A 22,230-nucleotide genomic window follows, 5' to 3' on the forward strand; every position below is an offset into this window, starting at 1 on the left:
CGGCCGCGGCGACTGGCTGCGGGGGGCGCCGGCCCCCACCTGGCCGCGGTCCGTCATCTCCCTGATTTTCTCCGCTCGAAATCCCGTGAACGGACCTAAGAGACGGCCGATTCCCACCTGCGTCGGAGGCCTGAACGCCTCCCTCAAATATTAAGATAAAAGGGTGTCACTTTGGAAACTGTTAGATATAATAGGAAATCCATCGCTCCCGTCAAGCGACCCGTCTCCGGGGAGGAGGCGGCACGCGTCAGCGCTCCGCACCCTCAAATAGATAATCAATTTCCCCGAGAGCATCAATAACCGGCCGGACGTTTATTGCCCCGGTGGTTTATCTGAGGGGCTGGGGACAGCGGGGTGGTGATGAATACCAAATCTCCCAGGAAGCGCAGTTAAACGCGAGGGGACAGGGGACTTTATATCACGCACACACAAAAAGCAATCAACTTCATAATTGAGCGCCGCTGCATGGAATCGGCCAGAAATAAATATCCCACCCAGAGCCCTGGGTCCCCACGTTACGGGCCAGGCGACCGTGTTCCCGAGGGACCCAGCCTCAGAAGGGACTCGGGCCCCCTCCGGCCCTGCAGCGCTCAGAGCAGCAGAGGCCACAGCCCCCTCTCGGCGCGGGGAGAAAGCCTCTTCCCGGCGGGGATCCTCTAGAACACGCGTGAGAGCTGCGGGCGCGCCGTGGCCGTCTGCGCGGGGCGTCCCAGGCACCCCGAGGCTGAGGGTCAGGCCGAGGAGGGAGGAAAGGTGCCGTGGGCCGCACAGGACCAGGGAGCCCCTGGGCCGGTCCAGCAGGAGCCCCGGGAGAGACTCAAATCCCAGATCCGGGGATTCCGGTCTTGGGAAAATTGGCTCGTTCCCATCGGGCGCAGGGATGCGGGGCTCCCGTCATGGGGTCGGGTGTCACCCTGCTTGGGTCAGAGCCTCGGAGCACAATGCTGGGGGGGCCACAGGTTTCGGGGTGCGGGGAGGGGGGTGCAGGCGGCACCGTTAGTTCCGGTTCAGGTCCGTTTGGACGCCACGAGCTCGGTTTGCGAAAGGGCCTTGGGAACGTTCGCGTTTAAGGTCATCTGCACTTGGCGGAGCGCGGCTCTTAGTTTGGAAGGAAAAACGGCATAAAGCGCATTTGGACACAAAACAGCTCCTTAAAACAGCATTTTGATGAGTTAAGTATAAATAAATCAGAAACACACGGATTTCATTTCCTTTAAAATACCCGCGGGCTCAAGCACTAGCGGGAAAAGTGCCTGGCAAACGGCGGTTTGGGATCTTGACAAATGCAAATATTTTGAAGAGGTTTCTGAAATGTTTGCACCCAGGTCTCTTCGTCCGCCCGACCTTGCGCGAGCACCCAGGGGCCCCTCCCCACCCGCCCGCCGGGCGGGCCGCCTGTGCCTGCGCGCATTCACGCGTGTGCACATGCACGGGCACGTGTGTGCCGTGCGTGCTCACGTGTGCGTGTCGCGTGTGCGCACGCACTCACGCGAGCCCACAGGGGAGAACGCACGCAGGGAAGATCTCAAAAGCGATTAGGCTTTGGGACTGAAAGAATTCTGACTTTATTTTGACACGAAGGGGGGGGGGGAACGAGCACCTTGCTTCCTCCTTTTGAAGGAGCTGGAAAGAGGCTCCGTCTACGTCGGACGCTGGGGTGAAGCCGGGGGCCTGCCGCTGCCGGGACATCTGGGTCCTGAGCGGGAAGCCCAGCTCTGCCCCCTAGAAATTCGTGATCCCACAGCCGGAGCGGCCGGGGGAGGAGCCGGGCAGCCAGACGTGTGGGCGCCGCACAGAACGGCCAGGACCCCGGGCCCCCGCGCGGAAGGGCGAGGCTCGCCTCTGCAGGAACAAATTCTGGGCGGCGACCTTCCTTCACCTGCGCGGCGGGGCCTCGGCGGGACGGGGCTCTCCGAGGGAGGGCGGGCACGGCCAGCAGGTTGACAGGGTCGGGACACTTGGGGGAAACGGCCGCTCCCTTCTTCGGGTGGCTCAGGAGGTGGGCAGTCCGGCGGGGCCACCCCCCCTGCTGTCCAGCGATACGGGGCGGCCAGCGAGGGAACCCCTGGTTATGGGTTTGCTGGGCTCCCCGATACATGAAGTGAAAGCCACTTAAACACGAGCAAGCCGGGAAGCCGCTCAGATTCTCAGAGCTCGCTCTGCAGCTTCACAGGAATAAAACTCGGGGCTTCCGCGGAGCGTGGGGCGGGCCAGGCCCGTTGCCCCTCGGTAGCGTCCCCCACGGGCACTCCCGGCGGACCCCAGCCCGGGCCTCAGCTGCGTGCGCCGTGCGTCCTGAGCTCTTCCCCGGGACCTCGGGCCCCGTCCCGCCATCTCCGAGCCTCTGAGCCCAGCTGCTGGCCCCGACACGTAAACAGAGATGCTGCCCGGCGGAGGCCGGCCTGAGACATCCTTCCCCACAATGTTCCTCTTGGCATCTGATTAGAAAAACAACTCGCAATCAATACTCCAACTTGGATGTCGAGATTTTCGGCAGAGTTGGGCTGGGAGAGTTTAATAACAAGGTTCCTCGCCGCGCGGCCTCGCAACTCGTAATAAAAATAAATATTTCCCCTCCCCGATGCGGACGGGGCGGCCAAGTGCAGACGGGAGCTTGGATGCGGGAGGAAGCCGGGGACACGCTCGCCCGCCGCAAACACGCTCTGCCCGCCGGCCGGGAGGCCGGGTCCCTCACCCTGAGCCCCGGGGTCGAGTCTCGGCTGCCCTCCCGGCGGAATTCTCTTGATTGTACGAGTGGCTCCAGCCGACGTCCAAGGCCTTTGCTCTTTCAGACGGAGACGGACAAAGCCTCGGATCACCGCGGACACAGATCCTGGGTCCTGCGCTAATTGGATTCGTTAATGTCAGTTCACGAAGCGTTTAAGGGCAGGCGCGGGGTAGGAAGGAGGAGCTCATCTAATAGCAGGCGAATAGCCGCGGCCGGCGTGGCCCAGGGTTAGAGCGACGGCCTGCAGGCCACGCGGTCAAGGGGCCGATTCCCAGCCAAAGGCACGGACCTGGGTTGCAGGTTCAACCCCTGGCCCCAGTCGGGACGTGTGTAGGCGGCAACCATTTGATGTCCCTCTCACATCGATGTTTCTCTCTCTGTCTTCCTCTGTCTTTTCCCTTCCTGCTCTAAAAAATCAATGGGAAAAATAATCCTTGGGTGAGAATATTATTATTGTTTTTATTTTAAATACATCTTTATTGATTTCAGAGAGAGGAAAGGAGAGGGAGAGAGATAAAAACATCAATGATGAGAGAGTCATTGATCGAGCCCACAACCCAGGCATGTGCCCTGACCGGGAATCGAACCCCGATCGCCTGGATCCCAGGTTGACGCTCAACCGCTGAGCCACGCCCGGCCGGGCGAGAATATTATTATTAATAATAATAATAGTAATAGGCTTATGACCGTCGGCATCATGGTATGAACCGGCCCTCAGGCTCTCTCTCCAGGCCCTCGGGTGACATCTGGGACAGATTACTGCCTTCGTGGGGCTGGCGGGGCCGTGCGCCCCTGTCCCCCTCGGCTCTGTCCCCGCTGCCCTCCAGGGTTTGGCAGCACTCGGATGGCAACCCTGGTGGCCGTTTGGGGAGCTCGTCCTCTAAAGGAAAGCACGGCCCTGTTGCTCCTGTTATTTATGAAAGAGCCTGTGGCTAAGCGATTAGGAACAGGGAGCCCGAGTCCCGCGTCCTGTCCCCAGGCCAGGGGCTTAGCTGTTTTACTCAGTGACCCCGCAGGCCTCGGCCAACTGAGCTGGAAAATTGGGTAAAAAGATTGTGGTGTCTCGGCCACGAGCGGCTGACTGGAGGTGCTCCGGGCGGTGGCACTGTGACAGCCGAGCGCGCAGGGGCCGGACCGCGGCCGGGGGGCCGCCTCGCACGCTCACGGCCAGCCAGCAACGAAAGGAAATCGGACCCGTGGGCCCCAGCTGGACCCCGCGACCCAGGATTCAGGGCCCAGCTTTGGGGCCTGCTGTGGAAAATGCAAAAGCCGGGTTCCCGTGGGGCCAGCCGTGGAAAGCGTCCTCGGGGCGCTGTGTCCGAGCGGACTGGCCGCAGGGACGGGGCTGGTCTATAGGGGACATGGCACCTCCCCCCCCCCCGGCTCGGACAGGCTCCCCTCCTGAGCTGCACAACCCAGGGGGGCAGCTTCACCCCTCGCCTGCTCCTCTGTTTCGAGACGTGGCCTCTTCGCTGCACCCCAAGATTTACTGTTTTATCCAACTAAACCGCTTTCCCTGTGGGGAGACCGAGGCAGAAAGGCACCGTCCCGAGGCCGCCCGTGTGGGCCGGCCCCGTGGATTTCATGATCCGGCTGCTGCCCTTCGGAGGGAATCCAGGGGGGTCTGTCCACATTCCCGCGCCAACCGGGGACAGACGCCCAGAAAAGCAGCGTTTCCTGGGGAAGGGCAGAAACCCGGTGGCGGCTCGTGGGTGTGTGTTCGTAAAGGCGACGTTGGGGAGCGGAGGTGACCCCGAGGGTTTCCGGCTTTAATCTGCACAGTGACCGCCAACCCCGCCGCCCCCGCGGAGAGCAGTGTTAGGTGCCCGTCATCAGGACCGTTGGCCCCAGTGAAACAGCCGCAGCCGGAGGCCACCGGGAGGAAGGACAGCTGCTCTCACACCCGAGTCCCCCGTCGCTTCCACGGCCAAGCAGAGGCGGCCTGCGTCAGAGCGTGAACCTGCCCTTAGTGAACTCGGGGTGGCCTTTCCCAGGAGCCCCCCACCTGCGGCACAGTGCCCACCACCTACTGGTCAGGCCGTGTCTCTGTCCCTTCACCCACCCGCCCTCAGGTGGCCCCAGTTCTCCGGAGCCCCTGCCAAGTGGGGTCTCCTGGGGGTGCCTGTGTTCACTGTCTCCCTTCCCACCCCTCCCACCTCTCCCTGTGCCTCTCTCCTCCCTCCCTCTGTCTGTCTGTCTGTCTCCCTCTCCCCCACCTGTCTGTCTGTCTGTCTCCCTCTCCCCCACCCCTCTGTCTGTCTGTCTCCCTCTCCCCCACCTGTCTGTCTGTCTGTCTCCCTCTCCCCTACCCCTCTGTCTGTCTGTCTGTCTGTCTCCCTCTCCCCCATCCCTCTGTCTGTCTGTCTCCCTCTCCCCCATCCCTCTGTCTGTCTGTCTGTCTCCCTCTCCCCCACCCCTCTGTCTATCTGTCTGTCTCCCTCTCCCCTACCCCTCTGTCTGTCTGTCTGTCTGTCTCCCTCTCCCCTACCCCTCTGTCTGTCTGTCTGTCTCCCTCTCCCCAACCCCTCTGTCTGTCTGTCTCCCTCTCCCCCACCCCTCTGTCTGTCTGTCTCCCTCTCCCCCACCCCTCTGTCTGTCTGTCTGTCTCCCTCTCCCCCACCCCTCTGTCTGTCTGTCTCCCTGTCCCCCACCCCTCTGTCTGTCTCCCTCTCCCCCACCCCTCTGTCTGTCTGTCTGTCTGTCTCCCTGTCCCCCACCCCTCTGTCTGTCTGTCTGTCTCCCTGTCCCCCACCCCTCTGTCTGTCTCCCTGTCCCCCACCCCTCTGTCTGTCTGTCTGTCTGTCTCCCTGTCCCCCACCCCTCTGTCTGTCTGTCTCCCTGTCCCCCACCCCTCTGTCTGTCTGTCTCCCTGTCCCCCACCCCTCTGTCTGTCTGTCTGTCTCCCTCTCCCCCACCCCTCTGTCTGTCTGTCTGTCTCCCTCTCCCCCACCCCTCTGTCTGTCTGTCTCCCTCTCCCCCACCCCTCTGTCTGTCTGTCTCCCTGTCCCCCACCCCTCTGTCTGTCTCCCTCTCCCCCACCCCTCTGTCTGTCTGTCTGTCTGTCTCCCTGTCCCCCACCCCTCTGTCTGTCTGTCTCCCTGTCCCCCACCCCTCTGTCTGTCTCCCTGTCCCCCACCCCTCTGTCTGTCTGTCTGTCTGTCTCCCTGTCCCCCACCCCTCTGTCTGTCTGTCTCCCTGTCCCCCACCCCTCTGTCTGTCTGTCTCCCTGTCCCCCACCCCTCTGTCTGTCTGTCTGTCTCCCTCTCCCCCACCCCTCTGTCTGTCTGTCTGTCTCCCTCTCCCCCACCCCTCTGTCTGTCTGTCTGTCTCCCTCTCCCCCACCCCTCTGGCTCTCTCGGCCCAGGACACACTGCCCCCCGCCCCCAGGCAGCACTTGTGCAGCCGGGAAAACCTCAGCTCTCGTCTCAGTCTCTGGAAAGAGCAAATAAATGACGCTGCCGCCCAACCTTCCCAGCTCCAAGAATAGAGTTTTCAGAATCCCGCTGTGTCCAAGAATATCTGAAAGCCCGGCCTGCGCCTCCCCGAGATCACCTTGGCCCGACGTGGGCCCAGCAGACAAGCTCCCCTGGACGTGCCGACGGCCTGCAGGCCAGCTGGGGTCTGGGGAGGACCTGGGGGCCCCACACGCGACGCACACGACCTGCGGGTGCCCGGGCCTCCCGGTGTGTCCCCCGACGGCCCCGGGGAAGCTCAGTCACTGCCGGCCCCTCCTTTCCTCCTGCGCTAATGGGGGCCACTTTCCTGAGTCTGTCCCGCAGACGGACGGTGACCTTGTCTTGTTACACTGACGGGCACACCAACCACAGGGCAGACGAGCTCCAGAGGGCCACCCCCCCGCCCGCCAAGGCTGCCATGCCCGGGACCCTCCTGCTGCCGTCCCAGGGCTCGGGGGCGTGTTTTCCTTACTTCCACCTCCAGGGTCTGTGCACCCGGTGGCCCGTCCAGGGGAGAACTGAAGCCCCCCCCCCCACTACTCTCAGGACTATGGAGAGCGGTGGCCGGCAGGTTGGGCATGTCTCCCAGCACCAGGGGAGCAGCGGGGTCCAGAGCGGGGCTCTCAGAGCGCGGGCGGGGGGGACAGGGATCTGTTCCTGTCCTGAGAGCAGCGATGTGACCCTCACACCCACTGCGACAGCCAGGGGAGGTGACGGAATGAAACCACGCTCTGCGCGGGAGTCAGGACAGTAAGCGGGCCGCCGGCATCTGTGTTCCGTTGATGGTCACGTTCTCTGTACGTCTGAAGGGGTCGCGGTGGCCGGGGGCAGGACCCGCATGTCCTTCCCCAGCTGCCTGGGTCCCCTGCCCCCACCTCGGCGTCATCACCGTAAGATGAAATCGCTAGGGGACAGTCTCGGGCGCCTGACTCTCCGGCAGCCACATCCAGGTATTCCGTGTCCCCGAGCGTCACGACGGTGCACCCCCGACCGCCCTCGATGGGCCCTCCGGTGGGCCTGGGGCAAGTCCATTGAATTCCAGGCCACCCCCCTCCGCAGCTCTGAGCACAGACCCCGCTCTCGGCCACCGGACCTGCCCCAGGAAGGGACCCCTCCCATCTCCGGGGGAGGCCAAACCTCCAGGGACGTCGAGGAGCTCGAGGTACAAATTCCAAGGAGCGTTTTGAGGTTTCCTTCCTGACCGTGTTGAGCGCTTTCCTTGTTGGAAAACAAGCAGGCCGGAGAAAGTGCAGAAAGGAGAAGGAACGGGGCGATGCAGGGCGCTCCCAGTTTCACAGGCCCCCCCCCCAGTGCCGCTGCAGCTGAGCATGTGCCCCGCAGGGTCAGGTGTTCTTGGGGACCCCTCTGCCCCGAGCGCTGGCCTGCTCGCCGCCCAGGCCGGCCCACCTGCTGGAAGGTGACCTCCCCGGGGCGCAGACCTGAGGGGCTGGAAGGGGCAACCTTACCACGCTGCTTCTGCTCCGGGCTCTGCCTGTGCCACGGGGGTCGGCGGACAGCGTGAGCCAAGCCCCCCGAGGACAGACGAGCCAGCTCTGCCCATCGAGCCCCGGTCCAGGAGGCCTCGCAGCTGGACCTCCCTCCGTCCTCTGGGCCACTGTGTCTGCCACGGGCCAGGGTCCACACGCTGCCCCTCGAAGGAGCAGATAGTGAATGAGTTGGGCTTCTGTGCCCCGCGCGGTCTCTGTCCCACGTCCTCAGTTTATTTTTACAGCCCCTGGCTTGCAGGCCGGACCCAAATGGGCCATGGGCTGGATGCGGCCCACCAACCCCGCCACGGGCCAGGCAGCCCGGGGGCCCCTCTGTCCCTCTGCGGCTGTCTGTCGAGCACCCTGGCTGGAGGTCACCCCCAAAGAGGATCGTGGGCTGAGCCTGGGCGTCTCAAAAATGGTGGTTACGTCTCGGCGGCGGCGTGGGCTGCGTGGGCGGCGTGGAAAGCGTGGGCGGCGTGGGCGGCGTGGACAGCGTGGGTGGTGTGGACAGCGTGGGCGGCGTGGACAGCGTGGGTGGTGTGGACAGAGTGGGAGGTGTGTCCAGTGCCCAGCGGCCCGTTGCCTGGATGCAGGAGTTGAGGCTGTGCGGTTAGCAAGGTGCACAGGGGACCGAGGTGGGTGCGCCCCCGGCGCCCAGGGCGCACGGCAGGCTCTGGATTCAGCTTCCCCCGCTGCCCCTGCGGCCTCGCCCGACTCCCGGAGGAAGGACGGTGGGACTGACACCCCATCCTAGCCAGCAAGGCGTCCTCAAGGACACGCGGGCTGCGCCCCGGGTTTGCCCGGTCTGGGACGGCCCCCAGAATTCCTCAGAGCAGACCTGGCGTGGGGAGGGGGTGCTCCTGGCTGCCGTGCAGCGTCCTGGAGGCCGCGGGTCCCACGGCTGCCGTTCCCACGGCGGATCAGCGCGGATTCCTCCCCGCAGCTGCTGCTGTAACCGGGCGGCGTTGGGCGGGCGCGCGGCCTCCTTTGGGGGCTCCCTGCCTCCCACCGCCCCGCGCACGGTGGTCTCCGGTTAACGCAGCAGCTGTGACCGAAACCCCGGGCCCTCGGGGCCCTTCCCTGTCTCCTCCCCACGGGTTGGAAACTTTCCTGGTGGGAGAGAAAGCCCAGCCCCCTTCCCCCTGTTCATCGCCTCTCCCTCCGCCCCCGACCCCCCTTCTCCAAATGCAGCCGGTTGTGCGTTGGCCACAGAGCCGGATGGCCCCCAACGCGGCTGGTGGGAGCCCCCGCGCTGCGGCTTCCCAGCTGTGCGGCCCGGGCGGGTCACTCAACCTCTCTGAGCTCCGCCTTCCCGGGGCAAGGGGGGGTTCACCGGAGGGTGAGCATTAAATAAGTGGGCTCCAGGGCGATTTTGCAGAGCCCGCCCTGGCTGTTGGTGCGAGCGGGATGGGAACCGAGCGGTGGCGCTTCTGCCTTCCTGTGGGCAGGTTGGCGGAAGAGTCCACACACAGCTGCCCAGCGAATGAGGGGGATGATAAAGACGAGGGTGAGACAGGCCCGAACTTGACCGGGAAAGGCCTCTGTCCCCCCAGGTTGTGGCCCCAAGGGGGACCCCGAGGACAGGTGGCCGCTTTTCCACGATTCGTTGTTTTTCTATCCCCAGAAGGTACTGAGGTGCCTGCCATTTGTAACGGGATTAATATTAATTCTGCTTTGAAATGTGGGGTGATGGCCTCTGACCCTCCCCCTTCAGCTAATCAAAGGCGACCCCAAGTCCCAGTGAGCGGGGTGGGAACTCACAGCCCGGAAGAGCCGGGTCCTGCGGGATGCCCTGGGGAGGCTGGCATCTCAGCGCCTGTCCAGCCAACATCCCGGGACCGTATGACCGCGTGCGGGTCCGAGCGGCCACTACCAGGAGATCTGTCCCCACTCCCACCCCCCGTCCACTTATGATTATTAAGAGTCATCCTAACAGACGTGTTATCGATAAGCCAGGTCAAGGGCAAGCACATTAGTAACAGTCTGTCAATACCCAGGTTATTTCTGTAACCAAGAAGGGTCGTGATAAAAGACGGATCTGTGCGTAGGACCAGTAACTGACCCTGGGATTTATTTCCCCGCGGGAGGCGGCGAGGTGCAAAGTCCATCGGGGCCGGGCGGGGTTGCCGGGCAGCCTCCGGGGGGCTGTCTCCAAGGGGTCCGCTGGGTGTGGCCGTGGGGACAGTGGCTGGGTGGATCCCTTACCCACTCGTTTACTCCCAGCCTTTCGTTCGGTCAGTGCCGAGCAGGCTCCACGGCGTGTCCTGGAGCCTCGGGCGAGGTGCCTCGGGCGGCGTCTGAGTCGCTGGGCAGGCAGAGGCTCCCAGGTTAGGAGGGCTTTGAAGGGACACATTTGCTTCCACCCGAAGCCAGTTCACAGAGACAGGGAGCGAGGGAGGGAGGAGGGAGGGGACCCTGGGCAAGGCCACCGAGCAGTGTCACCTGGAGCCGCCACCTTTCAGCCCCCGTTCTGTGCACAGGGAGCGTGGGCTTCCTCTGGTTCGGCACCGCCCTCCCCGCCATGACCCCTTCTGCAGGGTCCGGGGCCGCCCGGGGCCCCACGGTCGCCCCGCACTTGTCTCCTCTCGGACTGAAGCCCCGGGAGGAAGCTCTGGCACCAGGTCCAGGAGCAAACAGGCCCGCGGACGGTGCTCCTCGTTTCCGGGCGCGGGTGGCGGTTCCCGGCGCCGGCGAGGCCCTGATGCGCCCATGCTTCCCTTTCCACGGCTGAAAGTTATGGCTTGTCATGAGTCATCGATTGGAAGCGACACCTCCTGTGATTTACACCCACTTCCCCCGAGGCCATCAATCTTCCGGAAGCCGGGGAAGACTCTGTCCACCCAGCAGGCGCGGGGCTGGACACGCAGCTCTCGGGACGGGGCCCGCGGGGGCCGTCCTGGGCTCGGCCTTAGCGCACTGCCTGGCAGAGGAAGGAGGCAGGAGCCTGACCACGGCTGCTGACGTCAGCGTGAAACTGGTGGCCTTCTCCTGCCAGCTCAGGGCCCCTGTCAGTGCCCCTCGCCGGCCTGGCCACCAGCATGTTCCTCCGCCCAGGGGTGCAGCTCAGTGCAGAGCCCCCAGGAACCACGTGCCAGTGAGGCCAGGGCGAGAGGGCAGGGGGCCCGGGGTTGGGTCAGGCCACCCCACTCAGGGGTGACAGGAAGGGCTGAGCAGCACCTACATGTGGGGCTCGGAGACCCGGGCTGCCCAGGACAGGGAAGAGCCGTCTTTGGGTCCATGGAGGATTCGAAGCCTCGGCTGGAAAGGTACAGGCCCTCGGAGGTTGATGTCTGAACTAGGGGCAACCTGCACTCTCTCCTCTCCGGCAGGGCAGCTTTGGGGGGAGTCCAGAGAGAGTGGGAATCCTTGCCACCAACCCTGACAACTGCAGCCCCAGGCAAGTGGTCAGCCCGAGTCCTGCCCTGATACCACCTGGGGGCATTACACGCAGGGGGCAAAGCGAGGTCAGGGCTGCGCAGGCCTCCGCACCTGGCCTCCATCCTGGCCTCAGCACCTGTGCCGCCTGTGGCCTCGCCTTGGCTCCCGTGTCCGCCCCACCAGCTGTGCGCCCGCAGAAGGTCACCCTCCCTCTCTGAGCCTCTACCTCATCTGTCAGGAGAGGGCGGCGACAGCCCTTCCCAGAGGCTGGTGCTAAGTTTTGACCGGTTACGGCGCCTGGCCTGCCCGGGACCCTCCTCCATCCCACTGCGGCGTGTTGGGCAGCTTCCAGCAGGGTCCCCAGCTGATGGGGGAGCAGGGGGGAGGGGGGAGGCAGCAGCAGCCTGTGAACAGGGGACACGCCCCACGTGCTCCGGGGAGTAGCCACGTGGACTGGAACCGCCCCGTCGAGGCTGCCCCCCCCCTGCAGACCTCCTCCCCCTGCCCCGCCCGGCACCCATTGCCCTGTCCCACCAGCACCTGCATCCGCGTCTGCCCACAGAGGCAAACGGACCCCAGCCTGCCTGAGGACGCCCATGCGGAGTCCCAGGGCCTTTCCGAACCCCGCGGCCCCTCCGGTCCTCTGTGTGTGCATTTGCCACTGCCCAGGGCACACGCCCCCTTCCCCCATCACGGCCCCTCCCCACCCCACACCCCCGCTTCAGGATTTCTGCTCCAGAAGCACCGGCGCTCACGGCCCCCTCGCTCCCTGGGGCTCCGTGTGCCCAAGTTCAAGTCGTTCGATGGAGGAAGGTGTTGCTCCGCGGCCCCTGCCCCCACGGAGTTGATACTGGAGTCAGTGCTATCCTGAGACGCTTTTTTAAACTTCTGAGGGCCAGACACCAGGCCTTCAGGGGCTGCGTGGAAAGGAGGTGTGAAGGATGTTGCCACCCTGCCCTCAGGGGACCTGGGACCGGCTGGACCATCTAACCCGGGGAGGAGAGACTGGGCAGGGCCGGGGAGGTCATTCATTCAGCCACTCAGCCCTTCCAGCTGCAGACGGGAGCTGCAGGCACCACGCGGCCGCGGGCGGGGCAGGGCGTGTAGGCAGAGGGGCCCCGGAGCTGGACGGAAGGAGACCGCCGGCAGACAGAGTGTTCTGGGCGCTTCTGACAGTGGACAAACTGTGCCCAGAGGTTCTGGGTCTGAGCAAGGCCGCGCTGGCCAGGAAACATCGTCCGCCCCACCATAGTCCTTGCTGCCAGGGCGGGGCGGTGGGCCCTGGTGCTCCAGGCGGGTCTGGAAAGGGAGGGCTGGGGGCCTGCTGCATCGGGGAAGCAGGCCCGGGGGTGTCCACATCACAGCTCTTTGCACGGGTCCCCCAGGAAGAGTGGCCTGGGTGTTCTTGTTGGGGTGGGGGTGGGGTGGGTGGGGGAGGACTTTGCCGTCACTCGCACAGGGCGGTGTCCTCACGTGGGAGCAGTGTGGGCTCTCGGGGAGGAACCGGCGTGCACACCCCGGGCTCAGGGGTCCGGGGTCCAGGGCGGGAGGCTTGAGAAATGAGTGAGGAGAGCCCGAGGGGGAGGGGAGGGGCTGGGCTGGGAATGTAAACAGTGGGGAGACCCATCTGCGATCCGGGGATGGGCTCTCTGAGGAGCGCGGGTCCTTTTCGTGCCATACTTGGCTGTGTAAATATTTTTCTTAGGCGTAAAGAGAGAGCCTCCATTCATTGGGCAGGTCTCACTTGAAAGAACTGAGAAGTGTCTGTTTAGGCCTAAAAGCTAAAAACAGTGTCCAAGGCGCCTTTCGAAAAAAATCAGTTCTGTAGCTCAAACACGGCCAAGCGGGGTGTTTTTTTTTGTGTTTTTTTTTTAATGCAAAAAATAAATAAATATCACCCGCTCCCAGTCGAGAGCACAAGAGTTTGTGTCAACACCACGGGAGCCTTAGCTGTGCAGCCAGAGCGGCCGGCGGTGACTAATGCCTCTCATGGTTCCTGTCCCGGCTGCCAGCGGGAGGACACCCAGCTCGGCCCGAGCTCATGGGGCCGCGGCCTGGCCGTGGGGAGCGCCCTCGCCCGGGAGGGTCCTGGCCTGGGTTCAGGTGTGAGTCCCGGTCGGAAGGGGCACCATGTGGCGTGTTTCCGCCAACATGCCCAGCGGCCTCGTGTTCCTCCCAAGCAGAAGCCCGGAGTCAGGAGCCTGGATTTGAACTCAGGCTTTTCCACTTAGCAGCTCCTTGACCTTTGCCCTGTGTCTCCAACTCCCCGAGCCTCAGTCTCCTATCTATAAGGTGGGGCAATAACAACGCCTGCCCTGATAGGGTTCTTGTGAGAAGTAAAGGATAAGAGCCACCTGCCAGGTGCTTGGGATGGGCCCCAGAACGAGTGCCCCTGTTGTCATCATCAAGTCACGGCGGCTACTGTTGCCGTCACAATGTAAGTGCAGCATTTACACCAGGGAAAGTGGCAGTCACGGCAGGACTTTCATCTGGACACAGCATTAAGGATGAGAATGGCTCTTTAAAAAGAAACAGAGGAGGCACGCGTGGGGCGGTGGGCCCCCTTTGCCGAGACTGAAAGGAGCCTGAACCTCGAGGTTCCTTGAGTTCAATCGTCAGCTCACAAGGCCCATTTGCAGGCGTTGCTCGTGGGTGTAAAACCGTCCTTAGAGGACAGGCCATGTGGGGTTCAGAGCAGCTGCCAGTGGGGCCCGGGTTTGACCCCTCTGCAGACCCCAATCCTCCAGAGGTCAGCAGGGTGAGGTTCAGAGACAGCTCCGGGGACCCAGCCCTCCTCTCCTGACAGCCCCAAGTGACCTGCACGGATAGCTCTCACCCCCAACCACGGCGGCTTCTTCGACAGCCAGGGCCTCAGCATGGACAGCTTTCAGCTGCTTCTAGACACAGACTCTCGGCTTTGGGCCTGGAGAGGTGACTTCAGTGGGGAGTGAGGGAGAAGCGGGTGAGGAAGAGGTCTGGGCTCCAAGGCCAAGGGTAAGGGGTCGGTAAACGCCGGCGTTTGGTGGCTTCTGGAGCCACAGGACAGACTGGACTGGGGTTGGGGGAGCTCATCCGCTTCTGGGTTTGGAATCGGAGAGGCCGGGCTCCGTCTGGTTTCCTCCTGTAGCTGTGTTTCCAGATACTTTAATAACAGATTATGTTGAAGGGAGAGAAACCTTCTGGGATCCATTTGTGACACCGACCAGAAAGCTTAGCCCCCTCGGGGTACCCGCCAGAGCTGCGGAGCTGTGAGCATACGAGATGTCTGTGTCTGTCTGCTCGGGCGCGCTCTTGGAGAACAGACGGTATTTATTTTTAAGAGTCAAAGACGATATTCGGACCAACCCCACTTAGTTCAGTCCTGGCACCGAGACCCTCAAGGGAAGCGGAATGCCGGAGGTCAAACCTCGCCTTTTTGGCTAAAATGCTTAATCAAAACACACCTAATCCTTGTGCGGGGTGTGGAGATGGGGCTGAGAGCGGCCACAGCCTCTGCCAGGCGGGCCGGCCAGCGAGGCCGTGCTGAGGGCTCAGCTCGCCGAATAAAGGGCTGTTTCAGCGGCGCACGGCCCTGGCGGGGGAGGCCGGGGCTCCGAGGCTCCAGGAGGGGCGCGTCCAGCGGGGGTCTGCCCGAGGTCAGCGGTGGGTGAGAGCAGAGGTAGTGATATGCATAGGTGCCAAGGAGGCTGGTAAATAGGGAGGCAGAGAGAAGCTTCCGGAACAGGGGGTTCTGGACCCGCTCAGACCCTCCCTTTGCAGGAGGACACTTCAAAGCCTGGTCCAGCCTCCTCTGGGGAGGGCATCGGGCAGGCTAGGCCTAATGCCCACCTCTCTCTGCATCACATGGTTGGGTGGGGTCTTCCCTAGTCAGCTGGGGTCCTACCTACAGCTGTGCTTCAGGCAGCCACACTGCTCAACCATCCACACCCCACAGCCTGAAGGAGCTGAGGACCAGGCTTGGGGGAGCAGTGGAGACAACCCAGGAGCTCCTGGTCCTTCCTGGTCCTCTCTGGCCCCCCCTGGTCCCCCCCAGACCCTCCTGAACCCACCTGGCCCTTCCTGGTCCCACTCCACCCGGATGTGCACAGCTCTATCTGGCTTTGCTTGCCTGGTATGTCATGTGTTTTGACCTGTTAGGGGACAGTGTGGTTTGAACACCCGTCTCCCTGTCCCTACATGAGCACAAGCTCCTGGGTAGATGGGAGCCATCGCTGAGCCGGTGGAACCTGGGCAGGTCGCACCCTGAGCGCTCTCTCCTCTCTCAGAGGCGGCTTCTCTGGGTGCCGGGAGTCAGTGCTTGGCCCTGGTGGGCATGTGACCGAGTGGCCTGGCTGCAGCTGGGGGAGGTCACCTGGTACCCCTGACCCACTCAGCGCCTCTCCAGCTTTGCAAGGCAACCACATGTCCATGCACGAGGGTCCCTGAAGCCCCTTCCCTGGAAATGGTTCCGGCAGCTGCAGGGCGACTGGACGTGGCTCAGGCCCCCCCAGGGGTGGTGTTGGGTGGTGGCCGCCAAGGGCCACAGGGGCTGCTTCCCGGTGCCTCAGTCACCAGGATCAGGACTGGACACCCCTCCCGTGGTCAAGCCCTGGGCCCTTGGGACCTTAGAAAAGTTAAAACACAGTTTTTCTACCTCTGATCCATGTGGGGCAGGTTGGTAAACCCCAGACCTTGGCCTGCGTCAGGAGACCCTGTGACCCAGTAAGAAGCCGTCAGTTCTGGGCAACAGTGATGAAGGTCCTTGTCCCAGCCAGGTGACCGGGTCCAGGGGCCAGGCTTGGACAGCCTGCGGTAAGACAGTCGTCCGCCTCTCCTCAGTGGCCCTGGACGGCCCTCTCTGGCCTTGGACATTGGTGAGCTCATCTCTTTCCTGAAGTTGCCGGCTTGTCTGAGACTAGCCTCCCTCTCTCCTCCTGACACTGGATTCGGAGTGAAAACCAGACAGACGAGAGGACAGAAAGACCAGCCTGCCCGCTGGCTGAACTCAGCCCAGCCGCTGGGCTGATCTCCATGGGCCTGTCCAGCCCCAGGCCTGGCAGGGACGGGGCACCAGGTGACCCGGTCTCTGCGGATGCCCCGGGGACCATCCCGGCATCCCCGCTGCACCACTCACCTTCTTCTGTCTCTTTTCTTTACTCTCTACAGTTACCTTCCAAACCACAGTTTCAGAATCTATTAAAAGAAACATAAAATCCCCAACTGGTTAGAATTCTCAACATTTAAAACGATGACGTATTGTTATTACAGCTGTGCCCGGGCAAATGCGCCCGCGTTTTGGACGGCGGCATCCCGGGACGCTCACCTGCCCGTGGGGGCGCTGGCGGGCACGCCCCTCCACGCTCGGGGTTTGAAAAGGCAACGGTGCGATTTTTAAGGGGAGGGGAGACGAAACCCCGGGATTTGACACCATTTCTCGTTTGATTTTTTCCCCCCCAAATATTAGTTTCAATCTTGGTTTCCATTCTTCTGGAAACGACGTTCCAATTTCTATATGCGTCTCCGCGCAGCGCTTCGATCCAGCAGGGAGAAGCGCGTTTATGCAGCTAATTTGTCGGTTTGCTTAGCTTAGAAAGCACTCGGGACCGTCCCTGAAATGCCGCCTCCTGCCGTGGGACCTTGTGGTTTCAAAGAGGGGACGCTGCCAGGCCAGATGCTGCAGCTGTCCCAGCCTCGCCGGGGACAGCTCCGCGTCCGGGCTGCGGAGGAAAGCCCAGGCCGGCCGCACTTCCTCCCTGCACCACCCCAGGCCTGCGTCTGTGTGGCCGGAGGGGACCCTCCTGCTCCCCCCAGGCTGGCTCCGCGCTCGGCAAAGTCATCCCCAGTCGCGGGCCACTGACATTGCTGGTGGAACTCGGAGGGAACAGGAGAGAGTCCCCGACATGTCTCGAAACGTCTTCGTGAACGGTTTCTAATAACATGTGCCGGTCTCCGCCCAGTTACTAAGGGACCAGGGTGAGCTGCACAGGGTGGCTCCCTCCTTATAGGGACCCAGCTGCCTTTCCAGGGAGGCAAAGTCCCTGGGGGGTCCTTACAACAAATGGGGGAGACACTGCTGGGGAACGGAGGACCCCAGCTCCTCACAGGGCCCTTTTCTCCTGTGATGGAGAAGCCGCTGTGTCCCACGCTCATTATTTCAGATAATGAGCCCCTGATTCACAGCCCGCGGTGGCCGGGGAGCTGCACCTTGTCAGAAACTAACACCCTCTTGACAGGACAGTGTGGCTCAGTGGTTGAGCACCAACCTGTGCACCAGGAGGTCACTGGTTCGATTCCCGGTCAGGGCACATGCCCAGGGTAACAGGCTCGATCCCCAGAAGGGGGCGTGCAGGAGGCAGCTGATCGATGACTCTCATCATTGATGTTTCTCTCTCTCTCCCTCTCCTCTCCCTCTAAAAATCAAGAAAAACATATTTTTTAAACAAGAAACTAACATCCCCTTTCAACATTGTTTTGCAGCAAATGCTGACTGAGGCGGAGGTGTCGTCGCAGGAGGGCTGCGTCCAAAAGGTAGGAGAGCTGCTCCGGCCTCCGCTGGCCTCGCCGAGGGCGTCCCTGAGCGGTCGGTGCCTGTGGCCTGCGCGGGTCCCAGACGGCGGTTCCCTGTCATCGGGACGGGGTTTGCTTTTGCCGTGTGGGCGGGTGGGGATCGCTGAGCTCCCAAGAACAAGCAGAGCCCTGTACCTGCGGGAATGCTCCCGGCCAGGGGACGCGCGAAGCTGAGTAAACGCTGGTCTCACTGTTGTCACTGGGTCCCCACGTGAGGAGACTGTGGGGGGAGGAGCACAGTTGGCCGCAGTCACCAAGCCTTTGCGGTCGGGACTCAGATTCCGAAAGGGCTCCAGGTGGCAGTAAACACACCGCCCGTTAGGCGAGAGAAAGTGTCAGCACGGCCGTCGTCTGTGCTCTGCCGGCTGGTGACGGATGATAGCTGGGTGACATTATCCAGAGAGTGAACAAGGCCAGAAAAATGCACACCCCCCCCGGAGGAAAGTACACACACAGGCAGGTACGCACCTGCGTCGGCACGCGGCAGGCTGCCCAGCGGCAGAGGCACCGCACCCTGAAATCGTCTCCGGACCCGAGGCTGCTCGCCAGACAGAGCTCGGCCTTCACCCGGCGGGCTGTCCCCGAGCATGCACACACACACACGTGACACGTGACGCACGTGCACACACATGCATATGGTGCACACAAACCACGACATGTGCACATGCTACATGCATGATACACACAAACACACGGCACACATACCCGCTGCGCTCACACATGACACACCAACACACATGTGGCATACATGTGCACGCATGCATGTGGTGCGTGCACATGGTACACACAGACACATGTGGCACACGTGCCCACTGTGCGCACACATGACACACACATGCACGCGACATACATGTATGCTCATGCACACGGTGCACACACGTGATACGCAGACACCCACACTTGCACCCTGGCCCAGCACCCTGGCCTCTGGTGGGGTTAAAGGCTCATTCCCTCCTCCCACGCCTTTGCTGCAAAGACCCCCCCCGCCCAGGCCTAGCGGGGACGCGGCCCCTTTGTGACGCCCCGACTCTGTCAGGCGCAGGCACCGCCGTGGCAGCGATGAGCCACCGTGGCCTGTCGGGCTGCGAGCTGAGTTTTTGAGTCGCGGCCCAGGCCCCGCCCTCGCTCCCGACACACCGTCCGGCCAAACCGTCCCAGGTTCTCTGGGCACCTGGTTCAGGGGCTGGAGCTGAGACACCTCGACGGAGTTCTCGTGGGGGTGGGGACATGGAGACCTGCCATCTGGTCAGACGTACGTGTGAGGGACAAGGACCCAGCCCTTCTCACCAGGCTCAGCCCCGGAGACATTGATTTTTGGAGAAAACCTTGCAATGGGAGACGTTTTCCGACCCCGCGGTGACCTCCTGAGGGACCTCTGGCAGGGTGACCTTTTTACCTCTCTCGTCTGGCCCTTGGGATCCTTTTGTCTGAGCCAACACCGCCACAGGTGTCCACCCCCAGGCCCACTGCCCGGGCGGCCCGGGGCCTTTCTCCGCACAAAATCAGGACGGACCCAACCCCACAGCCGCCCGCGCGCCAGGGAGCCGGCGCTGGGCACCTGGGGCGCGGGGCGCCGTGGCTGCCGTCTGTTTGGGAACAGGCTCCCTGGGGGGCTCTGCCCACCTCCTCCAGTGTTCTCCCAGCCCCGCCGCCCCCTGAACCCAGGACTGTCCCGTTCTCCCACTAAGCGTAGATGTCATCAGCATGTGGGGCATCTGAGTGATGATGTGGGTGCCGACGGCCACACTGGTGAGACGATGGAAACCTAAGTGTGGTGCTGAGATGTGGGGCCGCTGGGCCATGTCCCCACGTGCTCCAGAGGGGAGAGGGGGGACGGCACCGAGAGAGGTGAGAGCAAAGGCAAAGTGGTTCGTACGTGGGACCAAAGAGGTGAAAAAGGTAGCATTCATGTGACTTTCTTTCCAAAAAGCAAGTCCCACCTGACGAATGGATGTCACAGCGACCGAGAGGAGTGTGCGTATTTCACATGTAACTGCTTGTGCCTTCGTGTGCTGGTTTATTTTATTTTTTAAAGTTTATCTTTACTGTTGAAAGATGTCAGTGTGCTATTTTAAAGGGTAATTAGGTGAATTCCTTGGTAATGGACATAGACTCCCGCCTACCTGTTCTGCGGTCTGGGATTTCCGTGTCTGGCCGAGCAGGGCCTCTCCTTCCCCAAAGACGTGGGTTTGGGAGTCTTGAAATCGGGATGGGGCTGCACTGGGGGGCTGTGTGTCCTTGGGTTGGCCCCTTGACATCTCTGAGCTTCATCTGTTTCGACTTGAGGAAGATTTCACTTCCTGTCCCTTAGGTGCGCCAGTGAAATATAACCAACGTCAATTAATTCAATCAGGGCTTGACATGGGAGCTGCAGAAAATGGGGTCTTCTGTAGGGAAGTCACAGTAATAAATTCTAAGTATTATCCTGGCGGCTGAAGGGGCTGGAGAATCGGTTTGTTCGGAGTTTACCAGTGAAACAACCCAGGCCCAGGATGGTTGGCGTCGCCCACACCCCCAGGGGTGGAGGGATTTGAACTCGGGATGCAGCTGGGCCTGCGGAGTGGGGCGGGGCTCCCGTTGGAGTGACAGATGCTGCAGGCTTGGCCCCGCCTCCAGAAAGTGTGGGGCCACCGCCTGGCTGAGCTGGGTCTCCCACCCCCCAGTGCCCTCCCTCCCCCTGTGTCCCCTGCACCCCCCTACCCCCAGCCCCTTCTCCATCCCTCTAATCTTGGCCCCCGAATTCTTGCATGTTTCTCAGCCCCCCCACAGCCCCTGTCCCCATGTCCCCTCTGCAACCCCAGCAGCCGGGAGCTTTGGTGCTGATGAGACTCGGACCCGTGCTTGCCCGTCCCTGTGCCCTCTCCGCCCCCAACCCCCCCAGGGCGTATGGCCCTGAAGCTGCCCCCTGAAGTCACGTTGGCTGCAGGTCCGGCTGCGACGCCTTTTCTCGCCGAGGTGCCAGGACCTCTGGGACTGTCCCTCCAACGACTCTATTTAGTCTCTGTTTACTCAGAGGGAAAGCCCCGGGCTCCGGGAGAGCAAACATCTGCGGGAGATAATCTAACCAGTGGTCCATCCATCACTCGGGTCGCCCCACTCCCTGGAGAGCCCGCCGGAGCCGGTAATAAAAAGGCCGGGCGAAGAGGCTTTGGGGACAAATAAAGAGCCGTGTTAAGGGCCCACTGAAAATGGATGGAAGACATTATTAAGGCTCAATGGCCGTCTTATCAAAATCCAATAGGATAGACATTTGGCAAAAGGCTTAAATTTATTCTTTACTTTCCGGAGGGCTTGAATTTATCCCTTAACGAGAGCGTAGTCCACCCGGGGAGATGGTATCAGCTAAAGGAATTCTGATTCAATCTCTTCGGAGATATGAGACGGGGACGCGCGGCCCGGCAGCCTTGGGTCTGCGCCGCTCTGTCTTGTTTTCTGGGGCTGCCTTGAAAAGGAAGGGCGGGCGCGTTAATACGGCACAACCGGGAGCAAACGCACACAAAGGAAAGCGGCCTTTTTCTTTATTTTTATAGATGTATTTTCCCTCTTTCCCGTCTCCACCAGCCCCCCCCTCCCCACAAATAAATAAATCGGGAAGTGGCATCCGTAGGGCTGGGACCGGGGTGACCCGGGAAGATGTCTCTTCGGAAGCTTGGGGGGCTGTGGCCGCCCCGGCCGGCGCGCACGGGGAGGCAGGGGCTTCGGAGAGTCAAAAATAAATCGAGCTAATAAAGTCCTACTGCTGGAAGAGGGGACGTGATGGGTCCATAAATCTCTCCCTGTTATTACGTACAAAATGCTACAGGTCATAAAAGTCATCCGATAGCCCAGCTGGCATTGTCCGCACAGGGTGATGGATTGATAATTATGATAATTTGTGAAATGATTGTGTGGGTGTTAGGACCGTGGCCTGTCCCACTGGGCTCTTGTGTGAGGATGGTTTTTTCTAGCGTCTGACCCGGGCAAAATGCCTCCGGTGATGGGCAGCCCGGAGGTCTCCTGTGTCCCCCCGTGGTGGCGGCGGAGGGGCTGATGAAGGGTGAGGGGGAGCCGGGAATGAGCGCTGAGCTGAGCGAGCCCCGGGATGGTGGCGGTGGAGACCCCAGTTCCTCGAACAGGCCCCACGCCCTGCGGGCTGAGCCCGCCTGCGCCAGCCGCGGCTCAGGGCTCGAGGGTCCTGGGGTCCGGGCTCCCGGGCTGTCTCCGCTCCGCTCCGCTCCCGGCCAGGCCGGGCCGCACCTCGTAGCCACGCGTCTCTGCTCAGCGCTGCGTCCCGGGGTTTATTCCTTTCGCATCGTTTCCCTGAGGAAGCAGAGCTATTTTCCAGGTGGCTGCAGGGGGAGGGCGGAGGGGAAGGGATGTGGCTGGACTGGGAAACGGGGAGACTGCGGATGCCACACCCCCTGAGCGGAGTGCCCAGGGTTCGGCTGCCCTCGCCGGGACTCCGGGAGGCTCGGTCCCCTGGGCCGTGCGAGCCGTGTAGCCCGTGCCAGCGAGGTGAGGCTTAGAAAGCCCTCCCCAAATCCCCTCTTGGCGTCCCCGCCAGCGAGGCTGTAACTCCGCCACGGGTCACCTACCGACGCGCCCTGGGACCAAGAAACACCCCCCGAGCCCCGCGCCCCGGAACCCCGCGACC

General features: G+C 62.4%; 1 protein-coding gene across 3 annotated transcripts in view; it reads left to right on the forward strand.

Annotated features, from left to right (window-relative positions):
* The window catches only part of PRDM16 (PR/SET domain 16), a 266,524-nt gene that overhangs the window by 113,661 nt on the left and 130,633 nt on the right, over window positions 1-22,230 (forward strand). For all 3 annotated transcript variants that reach the window (XM_081145608.1, XM_081145610.1, XM_081145609.1), the window contains exon 3: window positions 17,508-17,558. In XM_081145608.1, coding sequence (XP_081001734.1) covers window positions 17,508-17,558 — 51 coding nt within the window. The remainder of the gene's footprint in view (window positions 1-17,507; window positions 17,559-22,230) is intronic.

The sequence above is a fragment of the Miniopterus schreibersii genome (assembly GCF_964146895.1).
Source record: "Miniopterus schreibersii genome assembly, chromosome: 8".
NCBI classification, from domain to species: Eukaryota; Metazoa; Chordata; class Mammalia; order Chiroptera; family Miniopteridae; genus Miniopterus; species Miniopterus schreibersii.